At 43.7% G+C, this 26,083-nt stretch overlaps 1 protein-coding gene across 4 annotated transcripts in view; it reads right to left on the bottom strand.

Annotated features, from left to right (window-relative positions):
• Window positions 1-25,541, bottom strand: part of atoh8 (atonal bHLH transcription factor 8) — a 34,019-nt gene extending 8,478 nt beyond the window's left edge. The window contains exons 1-2 of one of the 4 annotated variants that reach the window (XM_061252330.1): window positions 25,480-25,541; window positions 1,783-1,956 (exon numbers count right to left, since the gene is read on the bottom strand). In XM_061252330.1, coding sequence (XP_061108314.1) covers window positions 1,783-1,956; window positions 25,480-25,497 — 192 coding nt within the window. In that variant the 5' untranslated portion in view covers window positions 25,498-25,541. Of the gene's footprint in view, window positions 1-1,782; window positions 2,701-25,479 lie in introns of those variants that run through there. The other 3 variants (XM_061252328.1, XM_061252329.1, XM_061252327.1) reach the window with 3 other exon arrangements.
• Window positions 25,542-26,083: the final 542 nt, after the last annotated feature.

Here is a 26,083-nt window from a genome sequence, read left to right as displayed (position 1 = left end):
ATAAATGAAGAGCAGTAGAAATAGGCCAGTATCTGTATTACAGTGCAAACAGCAAGGAGGCACGCTGCTGTGTGTATTCATCCAACACAGACAACACAAGAAAAATAATACTATTAAAAAATATGAATATTACACAGATTATACACATTAAAATGAGGAAATGTATAGCAGAATAGAATAAATGTACTGACAAGGTATAACAAGGCAGAGAAACTAAAAAAGCACTGAACAATCACCAACTCCCTTGTGACATAGCTAACTACGAACACACTGAGCAACAAACCCAGGAAGACTACTGCAGCTGCACAGGAAATATATTGGGAGATTATATTCAGAAACTGCTGGCATAGCAACTCAAACATCTGTGGGGAAGAATCTCAAAAATATGAAAAGATTGCAGAGGAAATATGACAGTAAATATACTGGACAGGGTTGTTTCAGTCTGCAATGGGCTGTAATCTCCTTTTAAATGCCTGTTGACTCCCAAGATTAATAGACCAATTATCACAACAATTAAAATTATGTCTAACAATGAATCTAAATAGTAGTCATCTTAAATAATATTTGTATGGTGCAAACTGACCACAAATCATTTAATTTGCTTACATGTTTCACAATGCACCATTTTCTTTGTAAGCATTTAAAATGTGGTCATTGCCAGCGACAATTGCTTTCACGCCCATGACTACACATGCCATCCAAAATGCATCTTACTTGTTTGCTCTTATTATCTGCATTCATGTTTATATTTGTCTCGTAGCGCAGAAAATGGGTGGGTATTAATTATATTTGGGGTTGGGTGAGGTCTTGGGGGTGTGTTTGTGTGTATGGGGGGATTATAATGAAGAAACCTTGACATGATCCTCTTTTCAAAGACTGCCATGTAGACACTAAAGCAGAAAATACCTTCACTGATACATTACTGGCAATGTAATGAGGAATTAACCAATCAGAGCAGCCTGAGAGTATCATTAGTTTATATTTTGTAGATGCTTGTATAATGATTTAAATTATCACTAAATCTTATGAGATATACAAAAAAACATTAATATATTATATGTGTATGATGATTGCAAGCACAGCAGAGGCATTTCTGTTTGTTTTTTAGTGGAAGCTACAGTTTACACTTTCCATATTTATGTTTATCTTATGTCATAGATATTGTGCATTGTGAGGGATATGCAGCCGCTGGAACAAATGCATAACCTAAAGATGTTTTTTTTTTTCAAAGACAAATTTTCACAAATTCTTCATGGTGTAATTTGTTCACTTAATGGCAGAATTAGGAATAAAATTATTTTAAGGCTTGTTTAAGAGCACCGGTTGGAAATATGTCATACTACACATAAAATGCATTTTTGACCAAATTTCCAGATTTTCTGAAATGTAAAGGAATGCAGGCACCATCTTCAAATTTATGACAGTGCTGAATTTACTAATCTGGTCTACTGTTAATAATGTGCACGTTTGTCAATTTCATGTTACATGCACATTGTTAGACCACAATATTTTTGCCAGTGGTTTAATTCAGAAATTTGTGATAAATTGAACAAATAATTAAAATTATGCAGAAAGAATACATCCTTGAATAAATGTATTTTCAAAAGCAATGCTCATGTGCATTTCTACAGCAAAGTAGCTTTAAGGATTGTGTATGCCTACATATTTTACACTTGACATGAAAAATTAGCCTGAAACATACTTTTAATAGAGAATTAGCTATATGTGGTAGAGTATGATCATTCTCTCATAGGGTTAGTGGCCTCTGTTCCGTGGAAATACCTGCTTTCTTAGCGCCTCAAAGGCGGCACTGATGGTATGCACACGGGTCCTCTCTCGAGCGTTAGCCAGCAGCCTCCGTGTCTGCTGAATGGCTTTGATCTCAGTGACGACGGCAGACGTTTCTCCCAGCCGTTTCCTTGGCGATGCCTCGTCGCTATTATTCATGTAAGACGCCTGTGGGACTGACGAGAAAGATCTCTCAGATAAACGTTGGCACAATACAATCCGCGATTGGAAAGAGCGATCTGGCGCAAACGGCTGCTGATGGTCAAAGCTGGTGACCTGCGGGGATGCGTTTCTGAAGGTGTCCTTAGCTGAAGCTGGAGACGACGGCTGGGATTGAGATGAAGCTAGGCGCCCAGCCACGGAAGATAAAGAACTAACACTCATATCGATAGCTGTATTAGAGTTTCTTCTTGGGGGCGCTTTGTGGTCCGCATCAGTGTCCCGATCATGCAGTCTCTCCAAACTCTTGCTTCTGCTCGTCTCTACCAAGAGACTTCTGTTCGAATCCTCATTCATTTCAGGTTCATGCGTTAAGCTTTCAAATGCGTTGACATGTTTTACTGGATCTCTCCCTTTTCGTTTAAACTTTTTGATCCCTGTCATCTGCTTGCCGTAAATCGTTTTCCAGTTGCCCTGTTGAGTGTTCTTCATTTTAACACGCCTAACCCTGCAGAATATTATTATGACTGGATTACTGGTTATTTAAAAGCGAGATGTGCTTCTGGTGATCTGATTATATTATATAAAACGCTGTAAATTGTCCGTAAAACGTGTTAGTTTAGCTACTCGAGATTAGTTAATTTAACTGTCTTGCTATCTAGGCTACCTACTAAAATTATAGCCTGACGTTGTCTGTAGCGTGTGTCCGCGCGTGCTGCTCCTGGCGATTCGTGCTGTCATCTGTGGTCTTTGCAGCACTGGCAGCATTTTTGTGAATGTGCTCGGAGACTCACTCATCTGTATTTGTTTAGCCTCAGTTTACATAGAAGCCCCTGTTGGTGGGATCAGTCAATACGCCGCCTGTGGCCTGAGAGACCTCCGCAGTCATTTAGCTCTCCAGCGCCCCACAAACGCGTACTGTTTGCGAATCAGGGTTCTGCACCGAAGGTATATAACCACCTCCACCAGAATTCGCATATTGTATGTTATGTATTTTTATATTTTGGACCATAAAACCATAAACCTAAAACATTTTAAATCAAGACCGGCTTCCGCGAATTGCTGTGGAATTTGAGGACCTACGCCAGGTTGTACTTTTGAAAGAACCGATATGCTAAAGCTATTTCCTATATAGAGTAGGTTATTTAGCCTATACCTTAATTAGCAGTAAATATTAGAAAATTAGACAGTAAGGGAGATTCAGAATCCTTTAGAATTGACCTTTAGCCTTCTAACTTAAAATGAGGACTGGATTTGGGAAGATTATCTTTTTATAAATTATATAGAATAATTGTCTTATCCTCTGAAACTGTACTATTAATCCATCCATATGTCTGTTTTGTGCAGACTTTCTTTGATTAAATTTGATATCCAAAGAATGTCAAATACTTGGCTGTGTTATGGACTCATGGGTAGCACCTGGGATCTTGGATATAAGTTCATAGGTCATGGGCCAAAGCTATGTCAGCTTACTCTCTAAATTGGATTGCACTTCCACTTTTTTCTCCTATGTTAAAAGCTGAGTTGAGGTTCAAGGCTATATTTTGGTTTTAAATCAGACATAGCCTATTGCTTTTTTAAGAATAATAATTAAAAATAAATAAATAAATAATAATGATAATAATAAGAAAAAGAAATTAAATTAAATCACCTTTGTATTTTGTTTTAGAAGTGCAGTCCGTAAGTATTTGGACAGTGTATGGAAGAAGAAAAGATTTGACTTTAATATAACTGTGAAATTAATATATGTTTAAAGTGACTGTAAAGTGGCTGGAAAATTTTGAAATTATCACAGCACGATGTCTCGACTGCACATCCACCATTCTGTATGTCAGGTTTTTATGGACGTGGTCTGAACTGACGTACATCCTGCTCAACTCCTCCCACTTACCCACAAGTAAATTGTCAATTCACAGTTTCGAGGGAAACTGTGAGAGGCATAAGATTGGAAGAGCTTTTAAAAGGATAAAGAGCTGAAAAACAACAAGATGAAAACTCCACTTGCTCACTGAAATAGCAAAATGATTAGTATTGCAATGTATTTGATTTCTAAAATTTTGCTGATGCTCAATACATACAATAATAATGCCATTCAATGTTGTTTCCAGCCATTCGCAAATTTACTTTTACAGTCACTTTAAACTGTGAATTCAGTTCAACTTGAATTTAATCATTGGGATTTTTTTGTTTTGTGTTCACATCTCAAAAATGTAGCTCCCAATAATTCAAATCTTTAAAAAGTTCAATTTTTCCAATGCTTTAAATTCATTCATTATCCGAACCTGCTTATCCTGAACAGGGTAGCAGGGGGGCTGGAGCCTATCCCAGCATACATTGGGCAAAAGGCAGGAATACACCCTGGACAGGTCGCCAGTCCATCGCAGGGCACACACACCATTCACTCACTCACACACTCCTATGGGCAATTTAGACTCTCCAATCAGCCTAACCTGCATGTCTTTGGACTGTGGGAGGAAACCGGAGTACCCAGCGGAAACCCACGCAGACACGGGGAAAACATGCAAACTCCACACAGAGAGGCCCCGGCTGAACGGGATTCGGACCCAGGACCTCCTTGCTGTGAGGCGGCAGTTCTACCCACTGCACCATCCGTGCCACCTTGCTCCAAATTCAGTTCTTACAAATTCAGTTTGTATAAATTCAATTACATTGGTGTGAGACGGATTGGTGGGTCGTAGAGGTTGCTGCAGAGTTTGAAATGGAGGGGAAGCCAAAAGAGGGGGGGGAGTAACAGGGTTAGCTTGGCTAGTTCTCCCCTAAGCACTGTGTGCTGCTTAGGCTCGGAGCAGGTTACCACGACAACGGGGTACAAATCCCACCCCAAATCTATCACTCATTACATCAGCATTCTCCAGGAAACTTTGTATTTACAGCACCACAACCGCATGACTTCTAGCTACAGCAAACCAATACTGTAACACCAGAGTGCCAGAAGTAACAAAAACCTTCAATAGTGTAGCGTGGAGTGTGCACGCTCACAGCTTCCACAGAGGCAGAGTTCTCCGCAGACATATCTTACTTCATGGTACCTAAGTACCATGGGGCAACATGGCTCAGGCAGTAAGAGCAGACGTCTGGCAGTCGGAGGGTTGCTGGTTTGATCCCCCGCCCGGGCTGTGTCGAAGTGTCCCTGAGCAAGACACCTAACTCCCAAATGCTCCTGACGAGCTGGTTGGTGCCTTGCATGGCAGCTGTGATGACCATGCCTGGTCTTCCTCAGCTGAGGTTGTAGCTGTCGTCCAGCAGGTGGCAGTGCTGTGTGCTATGCGTGCTATCCCTCCTTTCCCCTGTAATGGTCTAATCGTTGATTGGATAATTAGTTGAGTCACCAATTTTCCTGGGTGTTTGCGCCTGAGAGAACCCTGATAAATGGCTTCACCCAGATGCTCAGAGAAGTGATTTTCTCACTCTGTGCTGAGGCTTTGATAGTAGTTGTTGGTTGTTGGTTGGTGGTTGGTGGTTGGTGGTTGTTGGTTGACTTGGTCTTCCTTTGTTATTTTGGATTTTGGATTTTGGATAAACTGATTCACTCTGACACGCATTCAGACAGAAACACAATTATTTAAAATAAAACTCTTTAAATCTATTTTCCTGGTCTGGTCTCCATGTTTTGCTTGACTGCTTGAATGCCGGTCATAACAAAAATGGTGGCAGCGGTGGGATTGGTTTGATAGACAACTATTTGTCTGATCATTCCTGCTTGTGATATCCACAAAGGATCTTTGTGTTCTATGCCCTGTAGGAAAAGCATTTGGTTATGTTCAATAGGAAGGCTTCCTATTGTTATCAACCCCTGCACAACCAGCCTGCTCACGGTAAGTGGTGTACCTCGCAATATACAAATGTTGGCTTTTTGTGTGCTTTGCTTAAAATATTCCCTAGTAGGATAGCGGCAGCGTGTTTGTTTTGTTTCGTGGGGTCGGTTGAAGCATTGCTTGGGTGCCCTAATCCTGGTGCTCCTGGCAGGCTATCCACTGGCCTGTTTTGGTCGCTATCGAGCTTGTGGGTTAAAAGGTTTGCTTCGTCCTTCTGTAACTAGTTTCCATTTATTGGAAAGGTCTGAATTGTTGTTGCTCACAGAATTTTAGGGTGAGTCGTGGGTAGGAAAACGTTGTGTCTCTGCACTCCGAATATTGTTGTCAACTTGCCGTAGACAAAGGATTGTTGGGAAAGATGGCAGACGTGGATGCTGCATTACAAATAAAATTGGCTGAGTTGGAGTTGGAAAAGGAAAAAAGGAAAGAATGTCAATTGAAGTTGGAATTAGAAAGAGAAATTACGAGTGCAGTTAGAGGGAGACAAGTTGGTCCTTGAACGAGAGAAACAGAGATTTGGCAATTTCGTGAGTGGCAGTTCTCATTACCTGCTAGTGAACGGTCAATGCTCACTGAAAGTCTTACTGGAATTGCCTGATCAAGAGAAGAGCAACATAACGCATAATTTGTGATTAGTTCCGAAATTCAATGAAAGGGATCGAGAAACATTTTTTCAGTTGTTTGAAAGCGTGGCTAAATCTAGAAAGTGGGAGGAGACTGACCAAATCTTGTTGTTGCAGTGCATCTTCACTTGGAAGGCTCAAGAGGCATTAACTACATTAGATGGTAACATCTCATCTTATAAAGAGGTGAAAGATGCGGTGTTAAAAGTCTATGAGCTCGTACCTGAAAGTTATAGGCAGAGATGGTGTAAATCTTCTGACGTTTTAACATTTGAATCACTCAGTTGATCATTCTTGAGCAGTTCAAAAATTAAATTTCTGAGTCTGACTACTTACATCAGTGAATGTGCCCCGAGTACTGCAGCCTCTGCCGCTGTATTGGCTGATGATTATGTTCTTACCCATAAAAACAATCACTCTGCTCTCTGTTCTCAGTGTTTTGAGCTGCGAAAAACTTTCCCTTTTCGGCCCGGGGGGAGTGATTTCTCCTCACCTCGTTCTCACTCTGGTGGGAGTACTTTTGAGTGTCCAATTTCAAATTCATTCTTGGCAATGATCTAGCTGGTGGTAAGGTCTGGAAAAACGTTCAACCTGTGGTGGTTATACCGGATCCAGTTTCTTCTGGGGAGTTAGATGAACTCGCTAAACAGCACCCTTCAGTGTTTCCAGCGTGTGCAGTGACGCGCGCTATGGCTCGAGACTGCACCCAGCTAGAGTCAAAATTGGGGTTTGGTACTGCCCAGGCAAAGCACTGCTTGCCCGCATGGCTCTTGTGGAGGGGGATGTGACAACCATGCCTGGTCTTCCTCAGCTGAGGTTGTACAATCCGTAGAGGGTCAAGAGAGGAATTGCAGCAACAAACCACTCAAACCACAACACTGTTTATCCCACTCCTTCTCTGTGAATATGCTAATGTACCAATGAGCTTGAAATATTGTCCAGCTATATGATGTTTCGGCCCATCAACTGCATATTTTGAAAACCAAATTTAAGGACTATAAACACAGGCAGAGGGTGAGTCAACATGTCAGTGAGCCTTTTTCAATGATAGGAAGGGATTTACAATGGTCTTGTAACAATGTTTTAACACAAAACTCATCACTTATGGCACCAATTATGTTGGGATATATGGTTATACCACCCTTCTACAAATGGGGGTGTCAGGTAAAATATAATTCTCATAAAATATTATATAATAACTATACATTGGCACTTTCAATTAATTAAATTAATTATTAAAATTATGCATTTATAGTTAATCTTAAAGTAAATCAAAATACTACACATTCAGTTGATACCAAACTAATATAAATTCAGCTACAAAGGTGAAGTCATTCTGGGAGTTTTTTAAATTAGCAGAGGCTGACTTCATTCAATACAGGAGTAATATTTATACAAACAACATGAGGAAATATAACAAAGTTTATTATACAGAAAGTACCGAAGAGGACAAAGAACAATCACTACAGTGATGTACAAGAAATTATATGTGTGTGAGTGCGTGTCTGTGTGTGTGCATGCGTATGTATATCTGTGTGTGTGTGTGCATGTATATGCGTGTTAGCAGGTAGGTTGTATGTTATGCATGTGTGCGGTTATACAGGCGTGCCTGCGTACCATGGACACGTGTTCAAGGAGAACAAAGAAGCTACGATGGAGGGAGGTTTGAAACTAGCTGGATCTAGTGAGAAACTACAGCACGTAGAAGTTTGCCAAACAGATGAAGGATAACCTTAGGGTTGAGATCAGTAATGGCGTGTTATGACTGGTTAGTAATTAAAATAGACCACATGCAAGATTCTGTCTATGCGTGATGTATATTAAATGCAGTGCGGCAGATGGCTTGGAGCCAACCAAAAGAAAATGTCAACAGAGTGTACAGTAACCATACAACACATTGAGCATTAAAACAGCTATGTACATTCAGTCACAGGAGTTACAGTTGTGAGTTTAAGCTAGCTATATGCCCAGAGCTGATGCCTTGAGTCCTTCTGTTTGATTTCCTCGTTAGATACATTCTGGTTTCCAGGGCAAAATCTGGAGCAGTTATGGTCTGAAAAAGGGGAAGGTGCTCACCCTTCTTTCAGTTCCAAAACAGCGTTGTCTTATCGCAGGTCGCTTACCTCATGGGACTGTTCAGGCTCTGTTGCTGGACCACCGGCACTCATGTAGTTGGAGTGAGCGAGTACTGCATTATTCGTATCTGTATCTGTATCCATTCAACCAGTTAAATGATCTGTGTCCGTAGGCTACTCGTACTCGGAACTGGGCGTGAAGTAACCCAGAATTGGTGTCGTCTAAACAGTCCCCTGGACTATATTGGGATTTACAGTACATTGAACCAAGACTTTCACCTGAAGCAAAACTACTACAATTTTGTACTCTGTTATGCAGGTAAATCTCTATTAAATATGTATCTGGTTAATCTTAACATTAATTCAAAACCAAAACTGTCTATATAAAACAATGTGTGCGCGTGCCTTAACAATTTTACAAGGAACACTTTTTGCTGAGCTGGCTGCCAGTTCGTATCAGCACCACTATCCACGTTCCCATCCCACACTCCCTTTAAACACACACCCACGTTGTCCTAAAGCACTATACTCTTAAGCAACACATCCTACTAGTAAACATACTAGTAAAGTTATTATATCCTTAATCTACAATCGGAGCAAGTTCACACAACAGTCTCTTGACATGGAGAAGTGAGGAAAATAGCAGCAGGCATTTTTTAGTAATCTAAGGGGGAGGAACCAGGGAGGTTAATTTTATGTTACATATTCATACTGCAGCCAATGTAAAAAATAAATAAAGCAGGACAAGCCTCCAATCACGGATAATGATCCAATTACTCGTATAACACTCCCAAATGGAAAAATCAATAATCGTTACAGGTACTCGTCTAAAACAAGTACTCGGATCACCCCTATCATGTAGGCTCCGGGGGTCTGGTTTGCGGTTCTCCGTGGCTGGTTGCTGGGGATTGGCCTGTGCAAGCCTGCGTTGTTCGGCCTTGCGGCCTTTCCAGTGCTGCACGCGTTTTCATGCCACCCTTACAAAGGGTTTGTTTTATGATTTTCTTTTAGACTTGGTGACCCCAACCAATCTCTGCAATTCTTAAACAGCGATCCTTGGGTTACTTATGGCCTCCCTCACCATCTTCCTTACTGTGGGATGACATGCACTTGCATCCTAATAAGCAAATTTGCAACCATTCCATATGTTTTGCTCCTTTTTATGAGTATGTCCTTACAGTGCCAAGTAGCATGTTTAACCATAATTGTATTTTTGTACCCATTACCATACTTGTGTCAATTACCATCTGTCCCTTCTAAATTGACAGTTCTTTGGCTGTTCCCATGCTGATGGTTGACAAAGGGATTTTGCATGGAAGTTATCTCATTTTTATACTCTAGTAAAACAGGAAGTGACACAATATAGTTCCTTTAGACTGGGATTAACTAAATTAAAGTAAAATCATATTGCCAATTTCACTTTTTTGATTTGTTGAATTGTTAGGGGTGCCAATTATTTTGACACTGATGGTTTTATGAACAAAATAGATTACTAAATAAAAAGCATTGAAACATGAGTGTAAATGTATTGAAATAAAAATATATACACTCACTGAGCATTTTATTAATGAATACTTACATTACATTACATTAATGGCATTTGGCAGACGCTCTTATCCAGAGCGACGTACAACAAAGTGCCAGGGATAAGTGCGCTGAATGCCACCCATAACCAGGGATAAGTGCGCTGAAAGGCCCTAGAGGGAAGTACAATTTCAACTGCTACCTGTACAACAACGATATTTGAAATGTATTTATTTATTTTTTATTTAAAAAAAAGAAAAGATTTTGTAAACAAATAAACAAACAACAAAGCAAAAGTGACCAAACTTAACTAGCCAAACACTGCTTACCTAGCCAAACTAAAAATACCGATACACAAAAAAGTTAATTAACAATTAAGGTTCACAGGGAGGTAGGGAGGGACGGGGAGAGGTGCTGCTTGAAGAGGTGGGTCTTCAGTTTGCGCTTGAAGGTGGGAAGAGATTCTACAGTTCTGACCACAATGAGGAGTTCGTTCCACCACCGTGGAGCCAGAACAGACAGTAATACTTGATAAGGCCTCCCTTTGCTCTCAAAACAGCCTCAATTCTTTGTGGCGTGGATCCACAAGATGTTGAAAACATTCCATTGAGATTCTGTTCGATGTTGAGATGACATGATCCATTATCATTCTGGAAGTACCCATTAGAATATGGGTATATTGTGGCCATAATGGGATGCTCATGGTCAGCAACAATACTCAAATGGCTGTGGCAAGGCTGTGGCATTCATGCGATGATTGATTGATATTAAGGCCCAAAGTGTGCCAAGAAAACATTCCCCACACTGTTACACCACCAGCCTGGACTGTTGAGGCAGGTTGGATCCATGGATTCATGCAGTTGGCATCAAATTCTGACCCTACCAACCGTATGTCTCAGCAGACATTGCGATTCATCAGACCATTCTACATGTTTCCAGTCTTCAACAGTCCAGTTTTGGTGAGTCTGTGCCCACTGCAGCCTCATCTTTCTGTTTTGGGCTGACAGAAGTGGAACCTAACGTGGTCTTCTGCTGTTGTAGCCTATCCGCCTCAAGGTTCGACTTGTTGTGCATTCTGAGATGCTTTTCCGCTCATCACAATTGTACAGAGTGGTAAATTTGCAGGTGATACAAAACTAGGAGATTTAGTGGAATCTTCTAGAGTAATCCAGGAAGACATAAACAGAATCCACAAGTGGGCAGAAACCTGGCAAATGAAATTCAATACAACTAAATGTAAAGTGGCGGCACGGATGGCGCAGTGGGTAGAACTGCCGCCTCACAGCAAGGAGGTCCTGGGTCCGAATCCCCGTCGGCCGGGGCCTCTCTGTGCGGAGTTTGCATGTTCTCCCCGTGTCTGCGTGGGTTTCCTCCGGCTACTCCGGTTTCCTCCCACAGTCCAAAGACATGCAGTTTAGGCTGATTGGAGAGTCTAAATTGCCCATAGGTATGAGTGTGTGAGTGAATGGTGTGTGCCCTGTGATGGACTGGCGACCTGTCCAGGGTGTATTTCTGCCTTTCGCCCAATGTACGCTGGGATAGGCTCCAGCCCCCCTGCGACCCTGTTCAGGATAAGAGGGTTAGAATGAATGAATAAATGTAAAGTTCTACATATAACATGAGGCAGGATTACTTTATGGGTGTGTGTTGTTATGTGTAAAGTTTTCTTTTAATTTATGGAAGCGCGTAATCGTTTTTTTTTGACCGGCAGAGTTGCCGTAGTTAGGGAAGTTATAAAAAATGTACGTGCCCTGAAATCTGCAGCATATGCGGTGTCTGTAGCCTTTAATTTTATTGTTTCTGGCCATACAAACATATGCCTGTAAGTACAAATTTTATTATGTTGGTTTGTACAAATGCCTAAGAAAGTGGGTGATGCATAATATGTTTTCCCGTATAAGAAAATACGGTTACATCGAACGCAAATATGATGCATGTAGCATTAGACGTTGTATGGAAATTACCATGTACTTCAGCACGAGGCTAATCCCTTACGTTACCTTAATATGCTTTATATTTCAGTCTGTATTAGTATCGGGAACTGTGCATTATTCTGACGCGGATTTTCTGTATGTTTTTCAGTTTTACATTAAAAAGCAAACTAAATCTTCAGACTGGGCTGCCTTTCTTTTTGGGAAACTGTTCGCTATCTGTCGAGCTATTCTTACAGCAGGGGCAGAATAGGGTGTTACAAAATTGGAAAGTGGTCAAGTTGGTAGTAGATCAAAGCCATTAATTATGACTTAAGATGGTTAATTTCTTTAAGACTCAGGGGGATTTGATCGAGGCTTTTAAATTCATTAAAGGGATTAAAAAAGTGAAATATTGGCGATTCTTCCATATTTTTTATCATATCTACAATCAAGCAGGGCATCTGGGACCTGAAAAAGTTAAAGATCCATTAAAAGGTATGTTCTGGTATGTTAGGTATGTTAAACTGTTTAACTTTTTGGTATGCATTTTTAATTTCTCTTTGCTATTTGGGCTTATTGGGACCTGATAAGTATAAAAACTAAGCATCATCTTTTGACATGATGTAGTTTTTGAGAAAAATGATGTCCACATATGTGGACTCTCGGTCTTAAGAATTAAGTATTATGGTTGTACAGCCCAAAATGTGGAGTCCACGCATGTGTACGCCAGGTCTTAGGAGGTTAAGGCCTTTTTGCTTAGCTGAATGGCAAATCTACAAATAGGCCAAGAACACTGGGCCTCTACCACCGGCAAAAGGAGGGGTACCGGTACATATTGATGGTTGTCAACACATTTACCAAATGGGTAGAAGCATTTCCCATTAAAACACATACAGCTATGGCCACAGTATGTGTCCTATGGGAACAGGTATACTGTTGATGGGGCTTACCTTGGCAACCTTTACTACCAAAAGAGCCATTTTTGACTGAAAAAATCTGTCTGGAGCCGCAAAACATATTTGAGCGTTATAATAAAGGGAACAGCCTAGACACGGGACTTAAATAGCAAGGCACACAGCTGACCTTGATCAGCAATCAGACTACATGCGGCAAACAATTGGAATCAGTAGTCAGCACGAGGGTATTGCTTACATGATAGCCAAAGTGAATTAATCATCACATTGGCAAAAGTATGACAAAAAGGTAGTGCCTAGAAAGGACACTACCATGTTCACATGAGCGATTTGATCGATCAGTTGTCAGAAGTCCATTCATTTTTTCTATGAAGCTGAGCGACGGCCAGCAACATGAGCAACTGGGAAACTGAGTGACGAATATTGGTAGATAACAGTTGCCCATGCCTTAACAGCCAAACAGAATCTCTGGTTTCATATTTGTCCAACCAATATGATACCTTGTCGTAAATAATTGATCCACCTAGTTTTGGTGCAGAAGAACTGTAATGATGGTACAATGCAACCAAGTTTTATACAACATTAAAAAAAAAGAATACAGCACAAGCCCCTTCAAAAATATACTTGTTGTGCAATAGCCATAACCAAGTTAAATATCTTTTTATTAATTGCCCATAGGTTGAAAAAATAACAGCATCGCCAGGTAAAATTGGTTGAGCAGCACTAATGTTAGGTAGTATAATCATACGTAACATTACATGATAATTACATATTGTCATTCAATACTTATTAGTGTCATAACACAAGGGTCAGGTATGGAAAAAGTATGTATTTTGCTCTGCCAATATCTGTCATATCGATCCCAATACTCGTAGGCTAAGTTTTATATGACATTGGGTGGCTATTGTTAGATATCTATTTATTTAGAGATGATCAGTAGCTGGTAAGATAGCTACCGAGAAAGATATATCACTAACTAACGAAAGCAAGTAATAATTATCAGTCTCATTCCACAACCACAGGAACTTGAATAATAATTTTATATCATAAATGTTATATTGTATATTGCCGTTCCTTACTTCAATTGAAAATTTGTAGCTGCACAAGATCACAATGAGGAAACAATGGGAAGCTCTAGCACCTCCCTCAGCCTAGTACACGTGAACCAAATCGCTCATAGTGTGAAGACAGGGTCAGAGAAAGCCTAGAACCCTGACAGGAACAGCTTTGGGTGTGTCAAATTGGATTCATGCACTAATCAACTGAAACTGAAGGAGATGAAGGCTACCTCTATTTACAGGAGAGGTGGTCATGAAATGGTTTGGACTAAAGGACTGTTTCTCAACTTCATGTGAGAACCTCAAGGATTACATGGAAATACTAGGCAAATGCAAACTGTCCATCCCATATAGCTACATCATTCAAATGGCTAAATACCTCTCATCCCATTCCTCCAGGATTTTATAGCCCATTTGACGATGGTCCCATGATGAACGGCATAAACTTTCACCCAAAATGGAGGGAAATCATCAAATCCCATACAAATGTTGAAATGGTGGAATGAGACTGTGAGTATTAACTTACATTATAAGACTTGGGCATGTTCAGCAGGAAATTATTTCCAACAATGCGTCATGAGACAATTGTATGCCATATTATTAATGGTTTCCATTCCCATCTTCCAGAAATAACAGGTATTTGATAAGGTTTTTGAGGTTGAGAGTATCTTATAGGGCAATGTGCTTAAAAAGAGAAAATACCTTCCTAAACTAATAACTTAACTTATGACAGGTGGATAGAGAACTTCAAACACAGAATGCTGTAACAAAACCCCATTTGGATCATTTGTAACTGTGATGCCCTTGACAAACATGCACTATATGGTGTGGGAGAGTTTAACAGTGAGATGTGTGATATAAGTTTGATGTACCTACATACCAACTTCACAAGGATAATCACACAAGGCAAAGATGTCTACATAACCACAACTTACAGTTACTTATACTTGTCACTAACGATATACTTATTAGCATTAGCTATAAAGCATGTCCAGTTAACCACACTTCTTTTTACATGACTCCTCAGACATCCTGATCGATTGAGTATTATCACTTTCCCAATGTAAACACAAAACAAGTATTGTTTGTTGACCAGAGAATGAGCTGGGCTTTGTAGAGAACATACCAGAATTTAAGTTTGACCTTCCTCAATTAGATAACATGATAATGGCTTTAATGCAGAGAAAGGACAAACACATAATTAAAGCTCAATAAGGACAATAAGGAAGGTAAAGATAGACCAAATGCATGACAAAGATTTAGGAATAGCATATTCTGGAGTGGGCGGCACGGATGGTACAGTGGGTAGCCCTGGTGCCTCACAGCAAGGAGGTCCTGGGTTCGAATCCTGGTCGGCCGGGGCCTCTCTGTGTGGAGTTTGCATGTTCTCCTCGTGTTGCGTGGGTTCCTCTGTGTACTCCGGTTTCCTCCCACAGTCCAAAGACATGCAGGTTAGGCAAATTGGAGAGTCTAAATTGCCCATGTGTATGAGTGTGTGTGTGAATGGTGTGTGTGACCTGTGTGTGTGATGTAATATCACAGGGTGCTGTGATGCGTCTAGTGCAGCATGCTAGTGAGCCGTTGCATGTAGGGATGCATGTGACCCCCCCCTCCCTTAGCCCCTGCCGCTGGCCAACCCAGCCTTGGGTAAAGGAAGCCGAGTGCGTAAGTCTTCCGAGGCCAGTACATAGCCTCTCCTGCACCAAGACTCCTACCATGCCTCCTCGTGGCAGCACACGGTAACTGGCAGTCTCGTGACTCCAGGCTAAATTGGTAGGGGATCTCGGAGCAGCAGTGGGCCCCAGAGGTGAGGTGTACAGGCCCACAGCCATGTGGACACGCCCTGGCACCCACCAGCCACTGCCCCACTGCCATGTGGGTTAACCCGGGAGGGTGTATGGCTATGGGAGTTAACCCCAAAAGAAAAAATCTGTGTCCGGGTGCACACGAAAGGCAGGATCGACAAACTGAGACCTAGCAGCCCCCTGCAACTTCACCCTCCAGAAGGTCGTCTCGAGTCTCCTCGTGCCACCGGAATATTGGAAATGTGGAGCCAAACATTGCCTGTTCCCCCCTGACCTGGACGGCAAACCGCAGTCGTCAAGGCATCCCTTACCGAGGTCGCAAAACTAAAAATATAATGAATCTGAACTTAGCAACCTGGAACGTACGAACTCTCTTGGATAAGTTGGATGACGCTTCAAGACCCCACAGGCGCACCGCACTTGTTGCCCACAAGCTTGGCAAATACAACATCGACATTGCTGCCCTGAGCGAGACCCGTTTCTCAGGAGAGGACTCGCTCACAGAAGTTGGGAAAGGATACACCTTCTTCTGGAAGGGCCTTCAAGAAGACACCCGACGACTACACGGAGTTGGCTTTGCCGTAAAAACAAAACTCCTTCTTAACATCCCAGAATCACCCCAGGGAATCAGTGAAAGACTAATGACCTGGCGCATTCCACTCGCCAAGGGCCGCTTTGCTACCCTCATTAGTGCATACGCACCAACTCTGGTTGCAGACGATGGTTTAAAGGATGCATTTTATGAGGTCCTAGACAGTATACTGTCAAAAACACCTTCCTCCGACAAAATCATCCTTATGGGAGACTTCAATGCCAGAGTGGGCACCGACAATCTACTCTGGCAAGGAATTATTGGAAAACATGGCATAGGCAACTCAAACAGCAATGGCCTAAGGCTTCTCTCACTCTGTGCTGAACATCAATTGATCATCACCAATACCATATTCCAGCTGAAAAACAAGCATAAAACCTCATGGATGCACCCACGATCTAAACACTGGCATCTACTCAACTACATAATCACTCGTCAACAGGACCAGCATGACGTGTCCAAAACTCAGGCCATGCGTGGCGCTGAGTGTTGGACAGACCATCGTCTAATCCGCTCAAAATTCCTGTTAAAGATCCGCCCTCACCGCAAAAAACAACCCTCCCGCCGAAAAATCGACATCAGTGGACTCCAGTCCTCTGATGCCCTGGCGAGTTACCGCTGGAAACTCTATGAAGGTCTCTCCACCCCCCAAGCTAGCAACCCCTGCAGCAACACCCTCAACATTGAGCGTGCCTGGGCTAACCTCAGCTCAGCCATACACACAGCTGCATCTGAATCACTAGGCCTTGCCAAAAAACACCATCAGGACTGGTTTGACAGCAACTCTGCTGAAATTCAACATCTCTTGGAAGCAAAACGTAAGGCTTATATTTCCCATATCTCAAACCCACAGTCCTCCTCCCTCCTCTCACGGTGGAAAGCCATCCGTGCGGAGACCCAGAGGCAGCTCCGAACCATGGAGAATGAATGGTGGCTCAAAAAGGCTCATGAGATCCAAGCCTTTGCAGACTCCAATAACACACACGCCTTCTACCAAGCAGTCAAGTCACTTTATGGACCACAAAGACATGCCATCTCCCCAGTAAGGTCCACTGATGGCTCAACACTTTATAAGGACAAAAAACTAATTATTGAACGCTGGGCCGAACACTTCAATGGCCTCCTTAACCAACAAAACCCCTCAGACCACTCTATCATAGCCAAACTTCCAAATTTCCCACCAGTACAAGAACTGGATGATCCGCCCACCTTCTCTGAGGTCCTTGCAGCAGTAAGAGGCCTCAAAAACAATAAAAGTGCTGGCCCCGATGAGCTCCCTGCCGAGTTCCTAAAGAAAGGTGGCTACTTCCTCACATCTAACCTATACAAACTCATACAAGCAATATGGTCTCAAGAAACTGTCCCCCAAACCTGGAAAGACGCAAACATAAGGGATAAAGCCATCTGTGGGAACAGCCGTGGCATTTCGCTCCTGTCTGTGGCTGGGAAGGTGCTAGCACGGGTCATGCTGTTCCGCTTGACCCAGCACATCACATTCCACCCAAATTTTTGAGTATCCTTTAACAGCTACACTCTGGCATGCAAGCCTGTGTGTTCATCGGTGGACAAAAATCCCCACCCTTCCCCGTTCAGGTAGGGGTAAAGCAAGGTTGTGTACTTGCTCCAGTGATTTTCAACCTCTTTCTGGCAGCAGTAACTCTCCTTGCGCATAAGTCTCTCCAAGCCGATGGCGATGGGATCCAGCTTCAGTTCCGCCTTGACGGCAACCTTTTCAACCTCCGCCGTCTACAAGCCTTCACCAAGACTACAACCATCACTATACACGAGCTACAATATGCAGATGACTGTGCCCTCATCGCTCGCACCCCTGCCGCAATGCAACATGCACTGGACACAATAACAGAAATTTACTGTGCTGTTGGCCTTCAAATCAACACCCAAAAGACGGAAATTATTGTCCAGTCTGCAGCTCCTGTACCCACCCCCCCAGTGTTCAGTATCCACGGTTCACCACTAAAAGTGGTCCACCAATTCTGCTACCTCGGCAGAATCCTTGCATCAAACTGCCAAATTGACAATGACATCCAAGCACGAATCAATCGTGCTTCATCTTCCTATGGCAGACTGCGCTCTCGGGTCTTCGAGAACAACAACCTAAAGTTACCAACTGAGGTAGCAGTCTACCAAGCAGTCTGTGTTTCTACCTTGCTGTACAGTGCTGATGCATGGACCCCCTACCGACGTCACATACGCCAACTGGAGGCATTCAATATAAAGTGCCTCCAGCACATCCTAAAAGTCACATGGCAGGACCGAATACCCCATACAACCATCCTTCAACACACCCAGACAATCAGTGTGGAAGCAGCCTTAGTACAGCGCCAACTCCGCTGGGTCGGGCATGTAATTAGGATGCCTGAACATCGCCTCCCAAGACAAACCCTGTATGGACAGCTCCTGGGAGCCAGCAGGAACCCTGGAGGACAAAACCGGAGGTTCAAAGATCATCTCAAGGACATGCTCAAGAAATGCGGAATAAAGCCAGGGGATCTTGAAGCAACTGCTATGGACTGCCATGTCTGGACTACCTCCGTGAAGTCTGGCGTCGCCCTACTAGAATCAAAACGCAAATTCCAGAGAGAAGCACAACGACAGCGCAGGCATCACCATGCGCAACAACCCCTAGCATCACTAGACTCAGCCCTCACGTGCCCCAGCTGTGGCAGGGCATGTGGATCGAGGATTGGGCTTCATAGCCATCTTCAATGGCACCGCCATCAGCAGCGGTAGCCACAACACTCCACCACTCACCCCAAGGAAGTGATGTCATCTTCAGCAACGATGGACAGCAGCAAGCAAGTGTGACCTGTCCAGGGTGTATTCCTGCCTTTCGCCCAATGTATGCTGGGATAGGCTCCAGCCCCCCTGTGACCCTGCTCAGGATAAGTGGGTTAGGATAATGAATGGATGGATATTCTGGAGTCTAATGGGAAATCACATTCAAGGTGGCTGTATTTGTATGTTTAATTCTTGTCTTGTAATGTTTCTGTACTTGTTCTGTATGTTTTCATGTTTATTCTTGTTTATGATTCATTTCTCATTGTACCTGGTTTATGTTTTCCCATTACAGTTCTCTATTGTCCTCCCCTGTTATGTCTACGTCTGAATGTTTATCAGTCCAGTCACTCCCCTGTCTGCGTGCCCCACTATTCGGGTGGTTACGGTAGTTTTTCGGGGTTCAACATTTTTTCTAAAACTCGCGATTCTTACTTCCTGCTTTTTCTTGATAGTTAAATGTTGTAAAGCACGATTCTTACTAACTACTACTAATCTAGGTTTTGTACAGTACTAATCCGATTAATACACTTACTGTCTGCCTAACTAACTAACTAACAATCACTTTTATTGGGTAGTTTAGAAATATTCACGAAACTAACTCACTAACGCTATCTCTTAGTATTTCTGCACTGTTCTATAACTCCGCCTCCCTATGATATCCCTGATTACTCGTTTAGTTTCAGCGAAGTGTTCGCACCTGTCTCTAACTATCACTACGTCTTCTAACTATGCAATGTCTACTCCCTAATCCGGAGCCGTATGTTTTGCATGTTTTGTTTCGTGCATCTAGTCCGCGTTTTCGTCTCCCTCCCGTTATTATGTTATTACCCTATTATGTTTCCCCACCTGTTGTCCATTTGTTTAGCCCACCTTTTCCTCTGCCCCGCCTAGATTGTCACCTTCCCTCTTGTATTTAAACCTCAGTCTCAGTATGCTTCGTTGTCAGAACGTTGATCTTGATAAGTGCCGATTTTTTGTAAGCCTTGTTATAGAGATTCTTGAAAGACACCCCTTTGCCTTGACTTCGACTTTGCTTTTGCCCTGCTGTACCTTCGCCCTGTGATTTTCTGGATTTTGACCTCTCGCTTGTTTTTTCGACTATTCTTTTGCTTTTCGTCTTTGGCTGTGTTTTGGATCTCTTGGCTTGTGACTACTGACATTAAAACTACTCTTTTGGATTATCCTGTGGTCTGCGTCTGGGTTCCCTGGACCGTACATAACAGTACGTTCTGACCACGATGAACCCAGCAGACCAGTCCCAGCTGCAGTCCGTGCTGGGGAACCACAGAGCTGCATTGGGACACCAGCAGCAGCAGTTGGACTCGTTTGCCCAACAGCTGCGGGCAGTATCTGACTGTTTGGCTAACCTGACCGTGGCCCTCCAGACTGCCAAACCTAATTTCGGCACTCCACCCCTCAGCGCTGCGGCTGCTCCCACTGCACCACCTGCTCCAGTGCGTGAACCTCGTCTTCCACCTCCCGAGAAGTACGCCGGAGAACCGGGAGAATGCCGGGCTTTCATCACACAGTGTCAGCTCATCTTCCAGCTGCAGCCGTCTACCTTCCCCTCTGAGCAATCCCGAGTGGCCTACATCATCACGCAACTCACGGGACGCGCCAAGAAGTGGGGAACGTCCGCCTGGGAGGCTGGATTACCCTGCGTCCAGACCTCAGGGCTATTCATGGAGGAGATTAAGCGGATTTTCGACCGGTCAAGGCATGGTCGCGAAGCAGCGCGCGAGATTCTGCACATGCGTCAGGGAGAACGCAGTGTGTCGGATTTTGCCATTGATTTTCAGACCATGGCGACATCTTGTGGCTGGGCTAGTCAAGCCCTGTATGACACCTTCCTGAACGGCCTGGCTGAAGGAGTCAAGGATGAATTGCTGACCCGGGAACTACCTGGCGATTTGGAGGGGCTCATCGCGTTGGCCATCCGGGTGGACTCTCGCCTACGCGATCGCTGCCGTTTCCAGAGTCCAGTCCGTCCTGTCCGGTCTCGAGGGGAGATTCCCAGAGCCTGGTCTGTTCCCTCACCCCGGGTGGAACGCCCTACCAACACCGCCGAGACTGAACCCATGAGGGTGGATCGTGCCAGACTGCCCCGTGAGGAGAAGGAACGGAGGATGAGGGGTCGGTTATGCCTCTACTGCGGCCAGGAGGGACACTTCGTCTCAACCTGCCCGGGAAAAGCCAACGCCCACTAGTCACTGGAGGAGCACTAGTGGGCGTAACTCCTGTTGAAGTCTCCTCCAAGAACCGCACCTGTTTTCCTGTCACCATCTCCTGGGGGGGGCAGACGAGGAAGATCTCCGCCCTCATTGACTCCGGAGCCGAAGCTAGTTTTCTGGACCGCGGGGTGGCCACCAGGTGGGGCATTCCACTGACCCAGATGCCACAGTCCCTGGTGGCCAACTCACTCAGCGGCCAGAGACTGGCCAGCATCACCCACAAGAGTATTCCCCTTAAGATGCTGATCTCCGGCAACCATCAAGAGGAGCTGGTGCTCCACATCATAGATTCCCCACATTCCCCCATCGTCCTGGGCCATCCCTGGCTCGGGAAACACAACCCTGAGGTGGACTGGGAGAGGCATGAGATTTTGGGCTGGAGCCCATTCTGTTCTGCTCATTGCCTTCGCCAGGCCCACACCCCTGTCTCGAGAAGGGTTCCTGAGAAGGTTCCGGATCTGGAAGGGATCCCAACCGAGTACCTGGACCTTGGAGAGGTCTTCTGTAAGTCCCGAGCCACATCGCGACCCTATGATTGTGCCATCAACCTTCTGCCAGGAACAACCCCATCCAGAGGACGGCTGTTCTCCTTGTCCCGCCCTGAGACTGAGACCATGGAGAAATACCTCAGGGAGTCTCTAGCTGCAGGCATCATTCGCCCGTCATCATCTCCTGCTGGAGCAGGATTCTTTTTTGTGGGCAAGAAGGATGGATCCTTACGCCCATGCATTGACTATCGAGCCTTGAACGACATCACTGTCAAGAATCGCTACCCTCTCCCCCTCATGGCCTCAGCATTCGAACAGCTACAGGAGGCTACCATCTTCACCAAGCTGGACCTACGCAATGCTTACCATCTGGTGCGTATCCGTGAGGGGGATGAGTGGAAGACAGCCTTTAACACCCCTACAGGCCATTGGGAGTATTTGGTGATGCCGTTCGGTCTTACTAATGCACCTGCCATCTTCCAGAACCTGATCAATGATGTGCTGGGAGACATGATTAACAAGTTTGTTTTTGTTTACCTAGATGACATCCTGATTCACTCCAAGTCCAGGGAGGAACACATCCAACACGTTCGTCAGGTTCTCCAGTGCCTGCTAGAGAACCGTCTGTTTGTTAAACCGGAGAAATGCGTCTTCCACGTCTCCACCACCTCGTTCCGCATGATACATCACCATGCGGCAACATCCGCATGGACCCCAAGAAGGTCACAGCAGTGGTCGAGTGGCCTCAACCCACTGGTCGCAAGGACCTGCAACGCTTCCTGGGGTTTGCTCACTTTTACCGCCGATTTATCCGGAACTACAGCACCACTGCTGCTCCTCTTACTGCCCTCACGTCCAGCAGGTGTATTTTCCAGTGGAACGAGAAGGCCAACCAGGCGTTTAAGAGTCTGAAGGACCGATTCACCAGAGCCCCTATCCTGATCCACCCTGACCCAACCAGGCAATTTATTGTTGAGGTGGATGCCTCGAACATCGGGGTAGGGGCGGTCCTGTCACAACGTTCCAGCAAGGACAACAAGGTTCACCCCTGTGCGTTCTTCTCTCGCCGCCTATCTACCACTGAGGAGAACTACGACATGGGCAACCGTGAACTCCTGGCGGTGAAACTAGCCTTGGAGGAGTGGCGGCACTGGCTGGAGGGAGCTCAGGTCCCCTTCTTGGTGTGGACCGACCACAAGAACCTGGAATACCTGCAAACTGCCAAGAGGCTCAACTCTCGCCAGGCCCGATGGGCATTATTCACATAAGAAAAGAAGCATTTCACATAAAATGAATAATAGAAAAAAATGGAACCGCTTTAATAACCTAATGGCCGTTTTGTTCGGCTTGGGCAAACGAATCGATTGAGCTTACTCCCGTCTTTCTAGGATAAACAGTTATTAACGTTTAAATAGAAAATTAAGAATTAACGCTATAGTGCCACCAACTGGCTAATCAGGATATATTTATTATAGAATGTAGCGGCCACCATTCCTAATAGGCCTGTAAATTTTCACCAGTTTTTCACTAATTACAATGGATCTGTGCGGCCAAATTGACATGTGAAAATGTGATTGGGAGGAAGAGACAGAAAAACTCCCAAAACTAACAATAGCCAATACATGGATAGATGATTAAACAGCTACTCAAGCCAGCAGTTCTGTAGACAGAAGCGCCTTATTAATGAGAGACATCAGAGGAGAATGGCCAGACTGGTCAAAGCTGACAAGAAGGTGACATAACACAAATGACCACACATTAGAACAGTGGTATACATCTCTGAACACATAACGCATTATAACTCTAAGTGGATAGGCTACAGCAGTAGAACCCCAGAGGGGTATTGTATTTTTGTTTTATTTATATCCTATTTATATAATTATTATTTATTCATATTATTTACTGTTTTTATCATTTGTTGATATAGCTACATGCTAACTCTACTATATTTTCCATATATATGTGTGTGTACACACACAATACAGTGCAAAAGTTTTAGGCAGGTGTGATGGAAAAAATGCTGTAAAATAAGAAATGTTAATATTTTATTTTTTATCAATTAACAAAATGCATGAACAGAAGAAGTGAATGAACAGAAGAAAAATCTAAATCAAATCAATATTTGCTGTGACCACCCTTTGCCTTCAAAACAGCATCAATTTGTCTAGGTATACATGCACACAGTTTTTGAAGGAACTCAGCAGGTAGGTTGTTCCAAACATCTTGGAGAACTAGCCACAGTTCTTCTGTGGATTTAGGCAGCCTCAGATGTTTATGTCTCTTCATGGAATCCCAGACAGACTCGATGATATTGAGAGCAAGGCTCTGTGGGGGCCATACCATCACTTCCAGGACTCCTTTATGCTGAAGATAGTTCTTAATGACATTGGCTGTATGTTTGGGGTTGTTGTCCTGCTGCAGAATAAATTTGAGGCCAATCAGATGCCTCCCTGATGGTATTGCATGATGGATAAGTATCTGCCTGTACTTCTCAGCATTGAGGAGACCATTCATTCTAACCAAATCCCCAACTCCATTTGCAGAAATGCAGCCCCAAACTTGCAAGGAACCTCCAGCATGTTTCACTGTTGCCTGCAGACACTCATTCTTGTACCACTCTCCAGCCCTTCGGCGAACAAGCTGCCTTCTGCTACAGCCAAATATTTCACATTTTGACTCATCACTCCAGAGAACCTGCTGCCATTTTTCTGCACCCCAGCTCCTGCATTTTGTGCATAGTTGAGTCGCTTGGCCTTGTTTCCATGTCGGAGGTATGGCTTTTTGGCCGCAACACTTCTGACCAGACTTCTCTCCACAGTCGATGGGTGTACCTGGGTCCCACTGCTTTCTGCCAATTCTGAGCTGATGGCACTGCTGGACATCTTCTGATTGCAAAGGGAAGTAAGCATGATGTGTCTTTCATCTGCTGCACTACGTTTCCTTGGCCGATCACTGCATCTACGGTCATTTCTACAGAAACATTGCCCGTTTCTTTGTGCTTCTTCAACAGAGCTTGGACAGCCCTGGAAACCCCTGTCTGCCTTGATATTTCTGGTTGGGAGAGACCTTGCTGATGCAATATAACTACCTTCTGTCTTGTTGCTGGGCTCAGTCTTGCCATGGCGTATGACTTCTGACATTAAACTGTCTTCAGCAACCTCACCTTGGAAGCAGAGTTTGGCTGTTCCTCACCCAGTATTAACCCTCCTACAGAGCTGTTTCTGTTTCAGTTAATGATTGTGTTTCAACCTATATATTAAATTGATGAACATTAGCTCCTGTTTGATATAATTGGTTAATCACACACCTGACTATATGCCTACAAAATCCATGACTTTGTGCAAGTGTACCTATAAGAATTGATGCTGGTTTGAGGGCAAAGGGTGGTCACACCAAATATTGATTTGATTTAGATTTTTCTTTTGTTCACTCACTTTGCATTTTGTTAATTGATGAAAAACAACATTTCTATTTTTGAAAGCATTCTTTCATAGCTGCCTAAAACTTTATATATTTGTTTGATGATCTGAAACATTTAAGTGTGACAAACATGCAAAAAAATAAGAAATCAGGAAGGGGGCAAACACTTTTTCACACCACTGTACACACTGTAAAAGATTTGTTTGTTCAATTTGGAACATCACTACAGTAGCCTAACAGCAGAAATACAGTACCTCCAGGCACCTGTACATCACAGCCTGTAATTCCACCTAGAAGGCAAGTAGGATGGTGTATTGAAGGCAGCTGAAGCTGGAGAGAGAGAGTACATGCCGCAAATGGAAAAATAAACAAAAGTCTTCACCTTTCACCCTCATGGGATTCAGGCTAAAAAAGACAAACAAAAATAACAAATAAAGAAAATAACCAGACTCACATAGCTTTTTCACTGTCTCGACTCTCTCTCCTCTCCTGGTCTCAGCCACCTACTGTGGAAAGAAGCACACTTTTTACTCCTGGACTGATTCCTAACAGTGTTCAGGTGTGAGCCTACTTAACCAGTAGGTGTTGTCCTCGGATTGCCCTGCTTCATTCCCGCACAGCGAGGGCAGCTGCCACAGAAATAAATGTGCAAAATATCTTAACATTGAATATGTGAATTTTTTATCTGACTGCCATATAAAGTTATTAATCTATCAAACTAGATATTAAATTGAGATGAACATCATTTTGAGGTTTTTATTGAACAATTGAATAATTCCTCTCCATTTCTCACATGAAATGAAACTCTTAGCGTCCTCACCATCGTTGTGGGAGGTAGTTGTGTTTCAAAAACCTGAC

This window comes from Conger conger, chromosome 8, assembly GCF_963514075.1.
Source record: "Conger conger chromosome 8, fConCon1.1, whole genome shotgun sequence".
NCBI lineage: Eukaryota > Metazoa > Chordata > Actinopteri > Anguilliformes > Congridae > Conger > Conger conger.
This window is presented reverse-complemented; position numbering and strand designations above follow the sequence as displayed.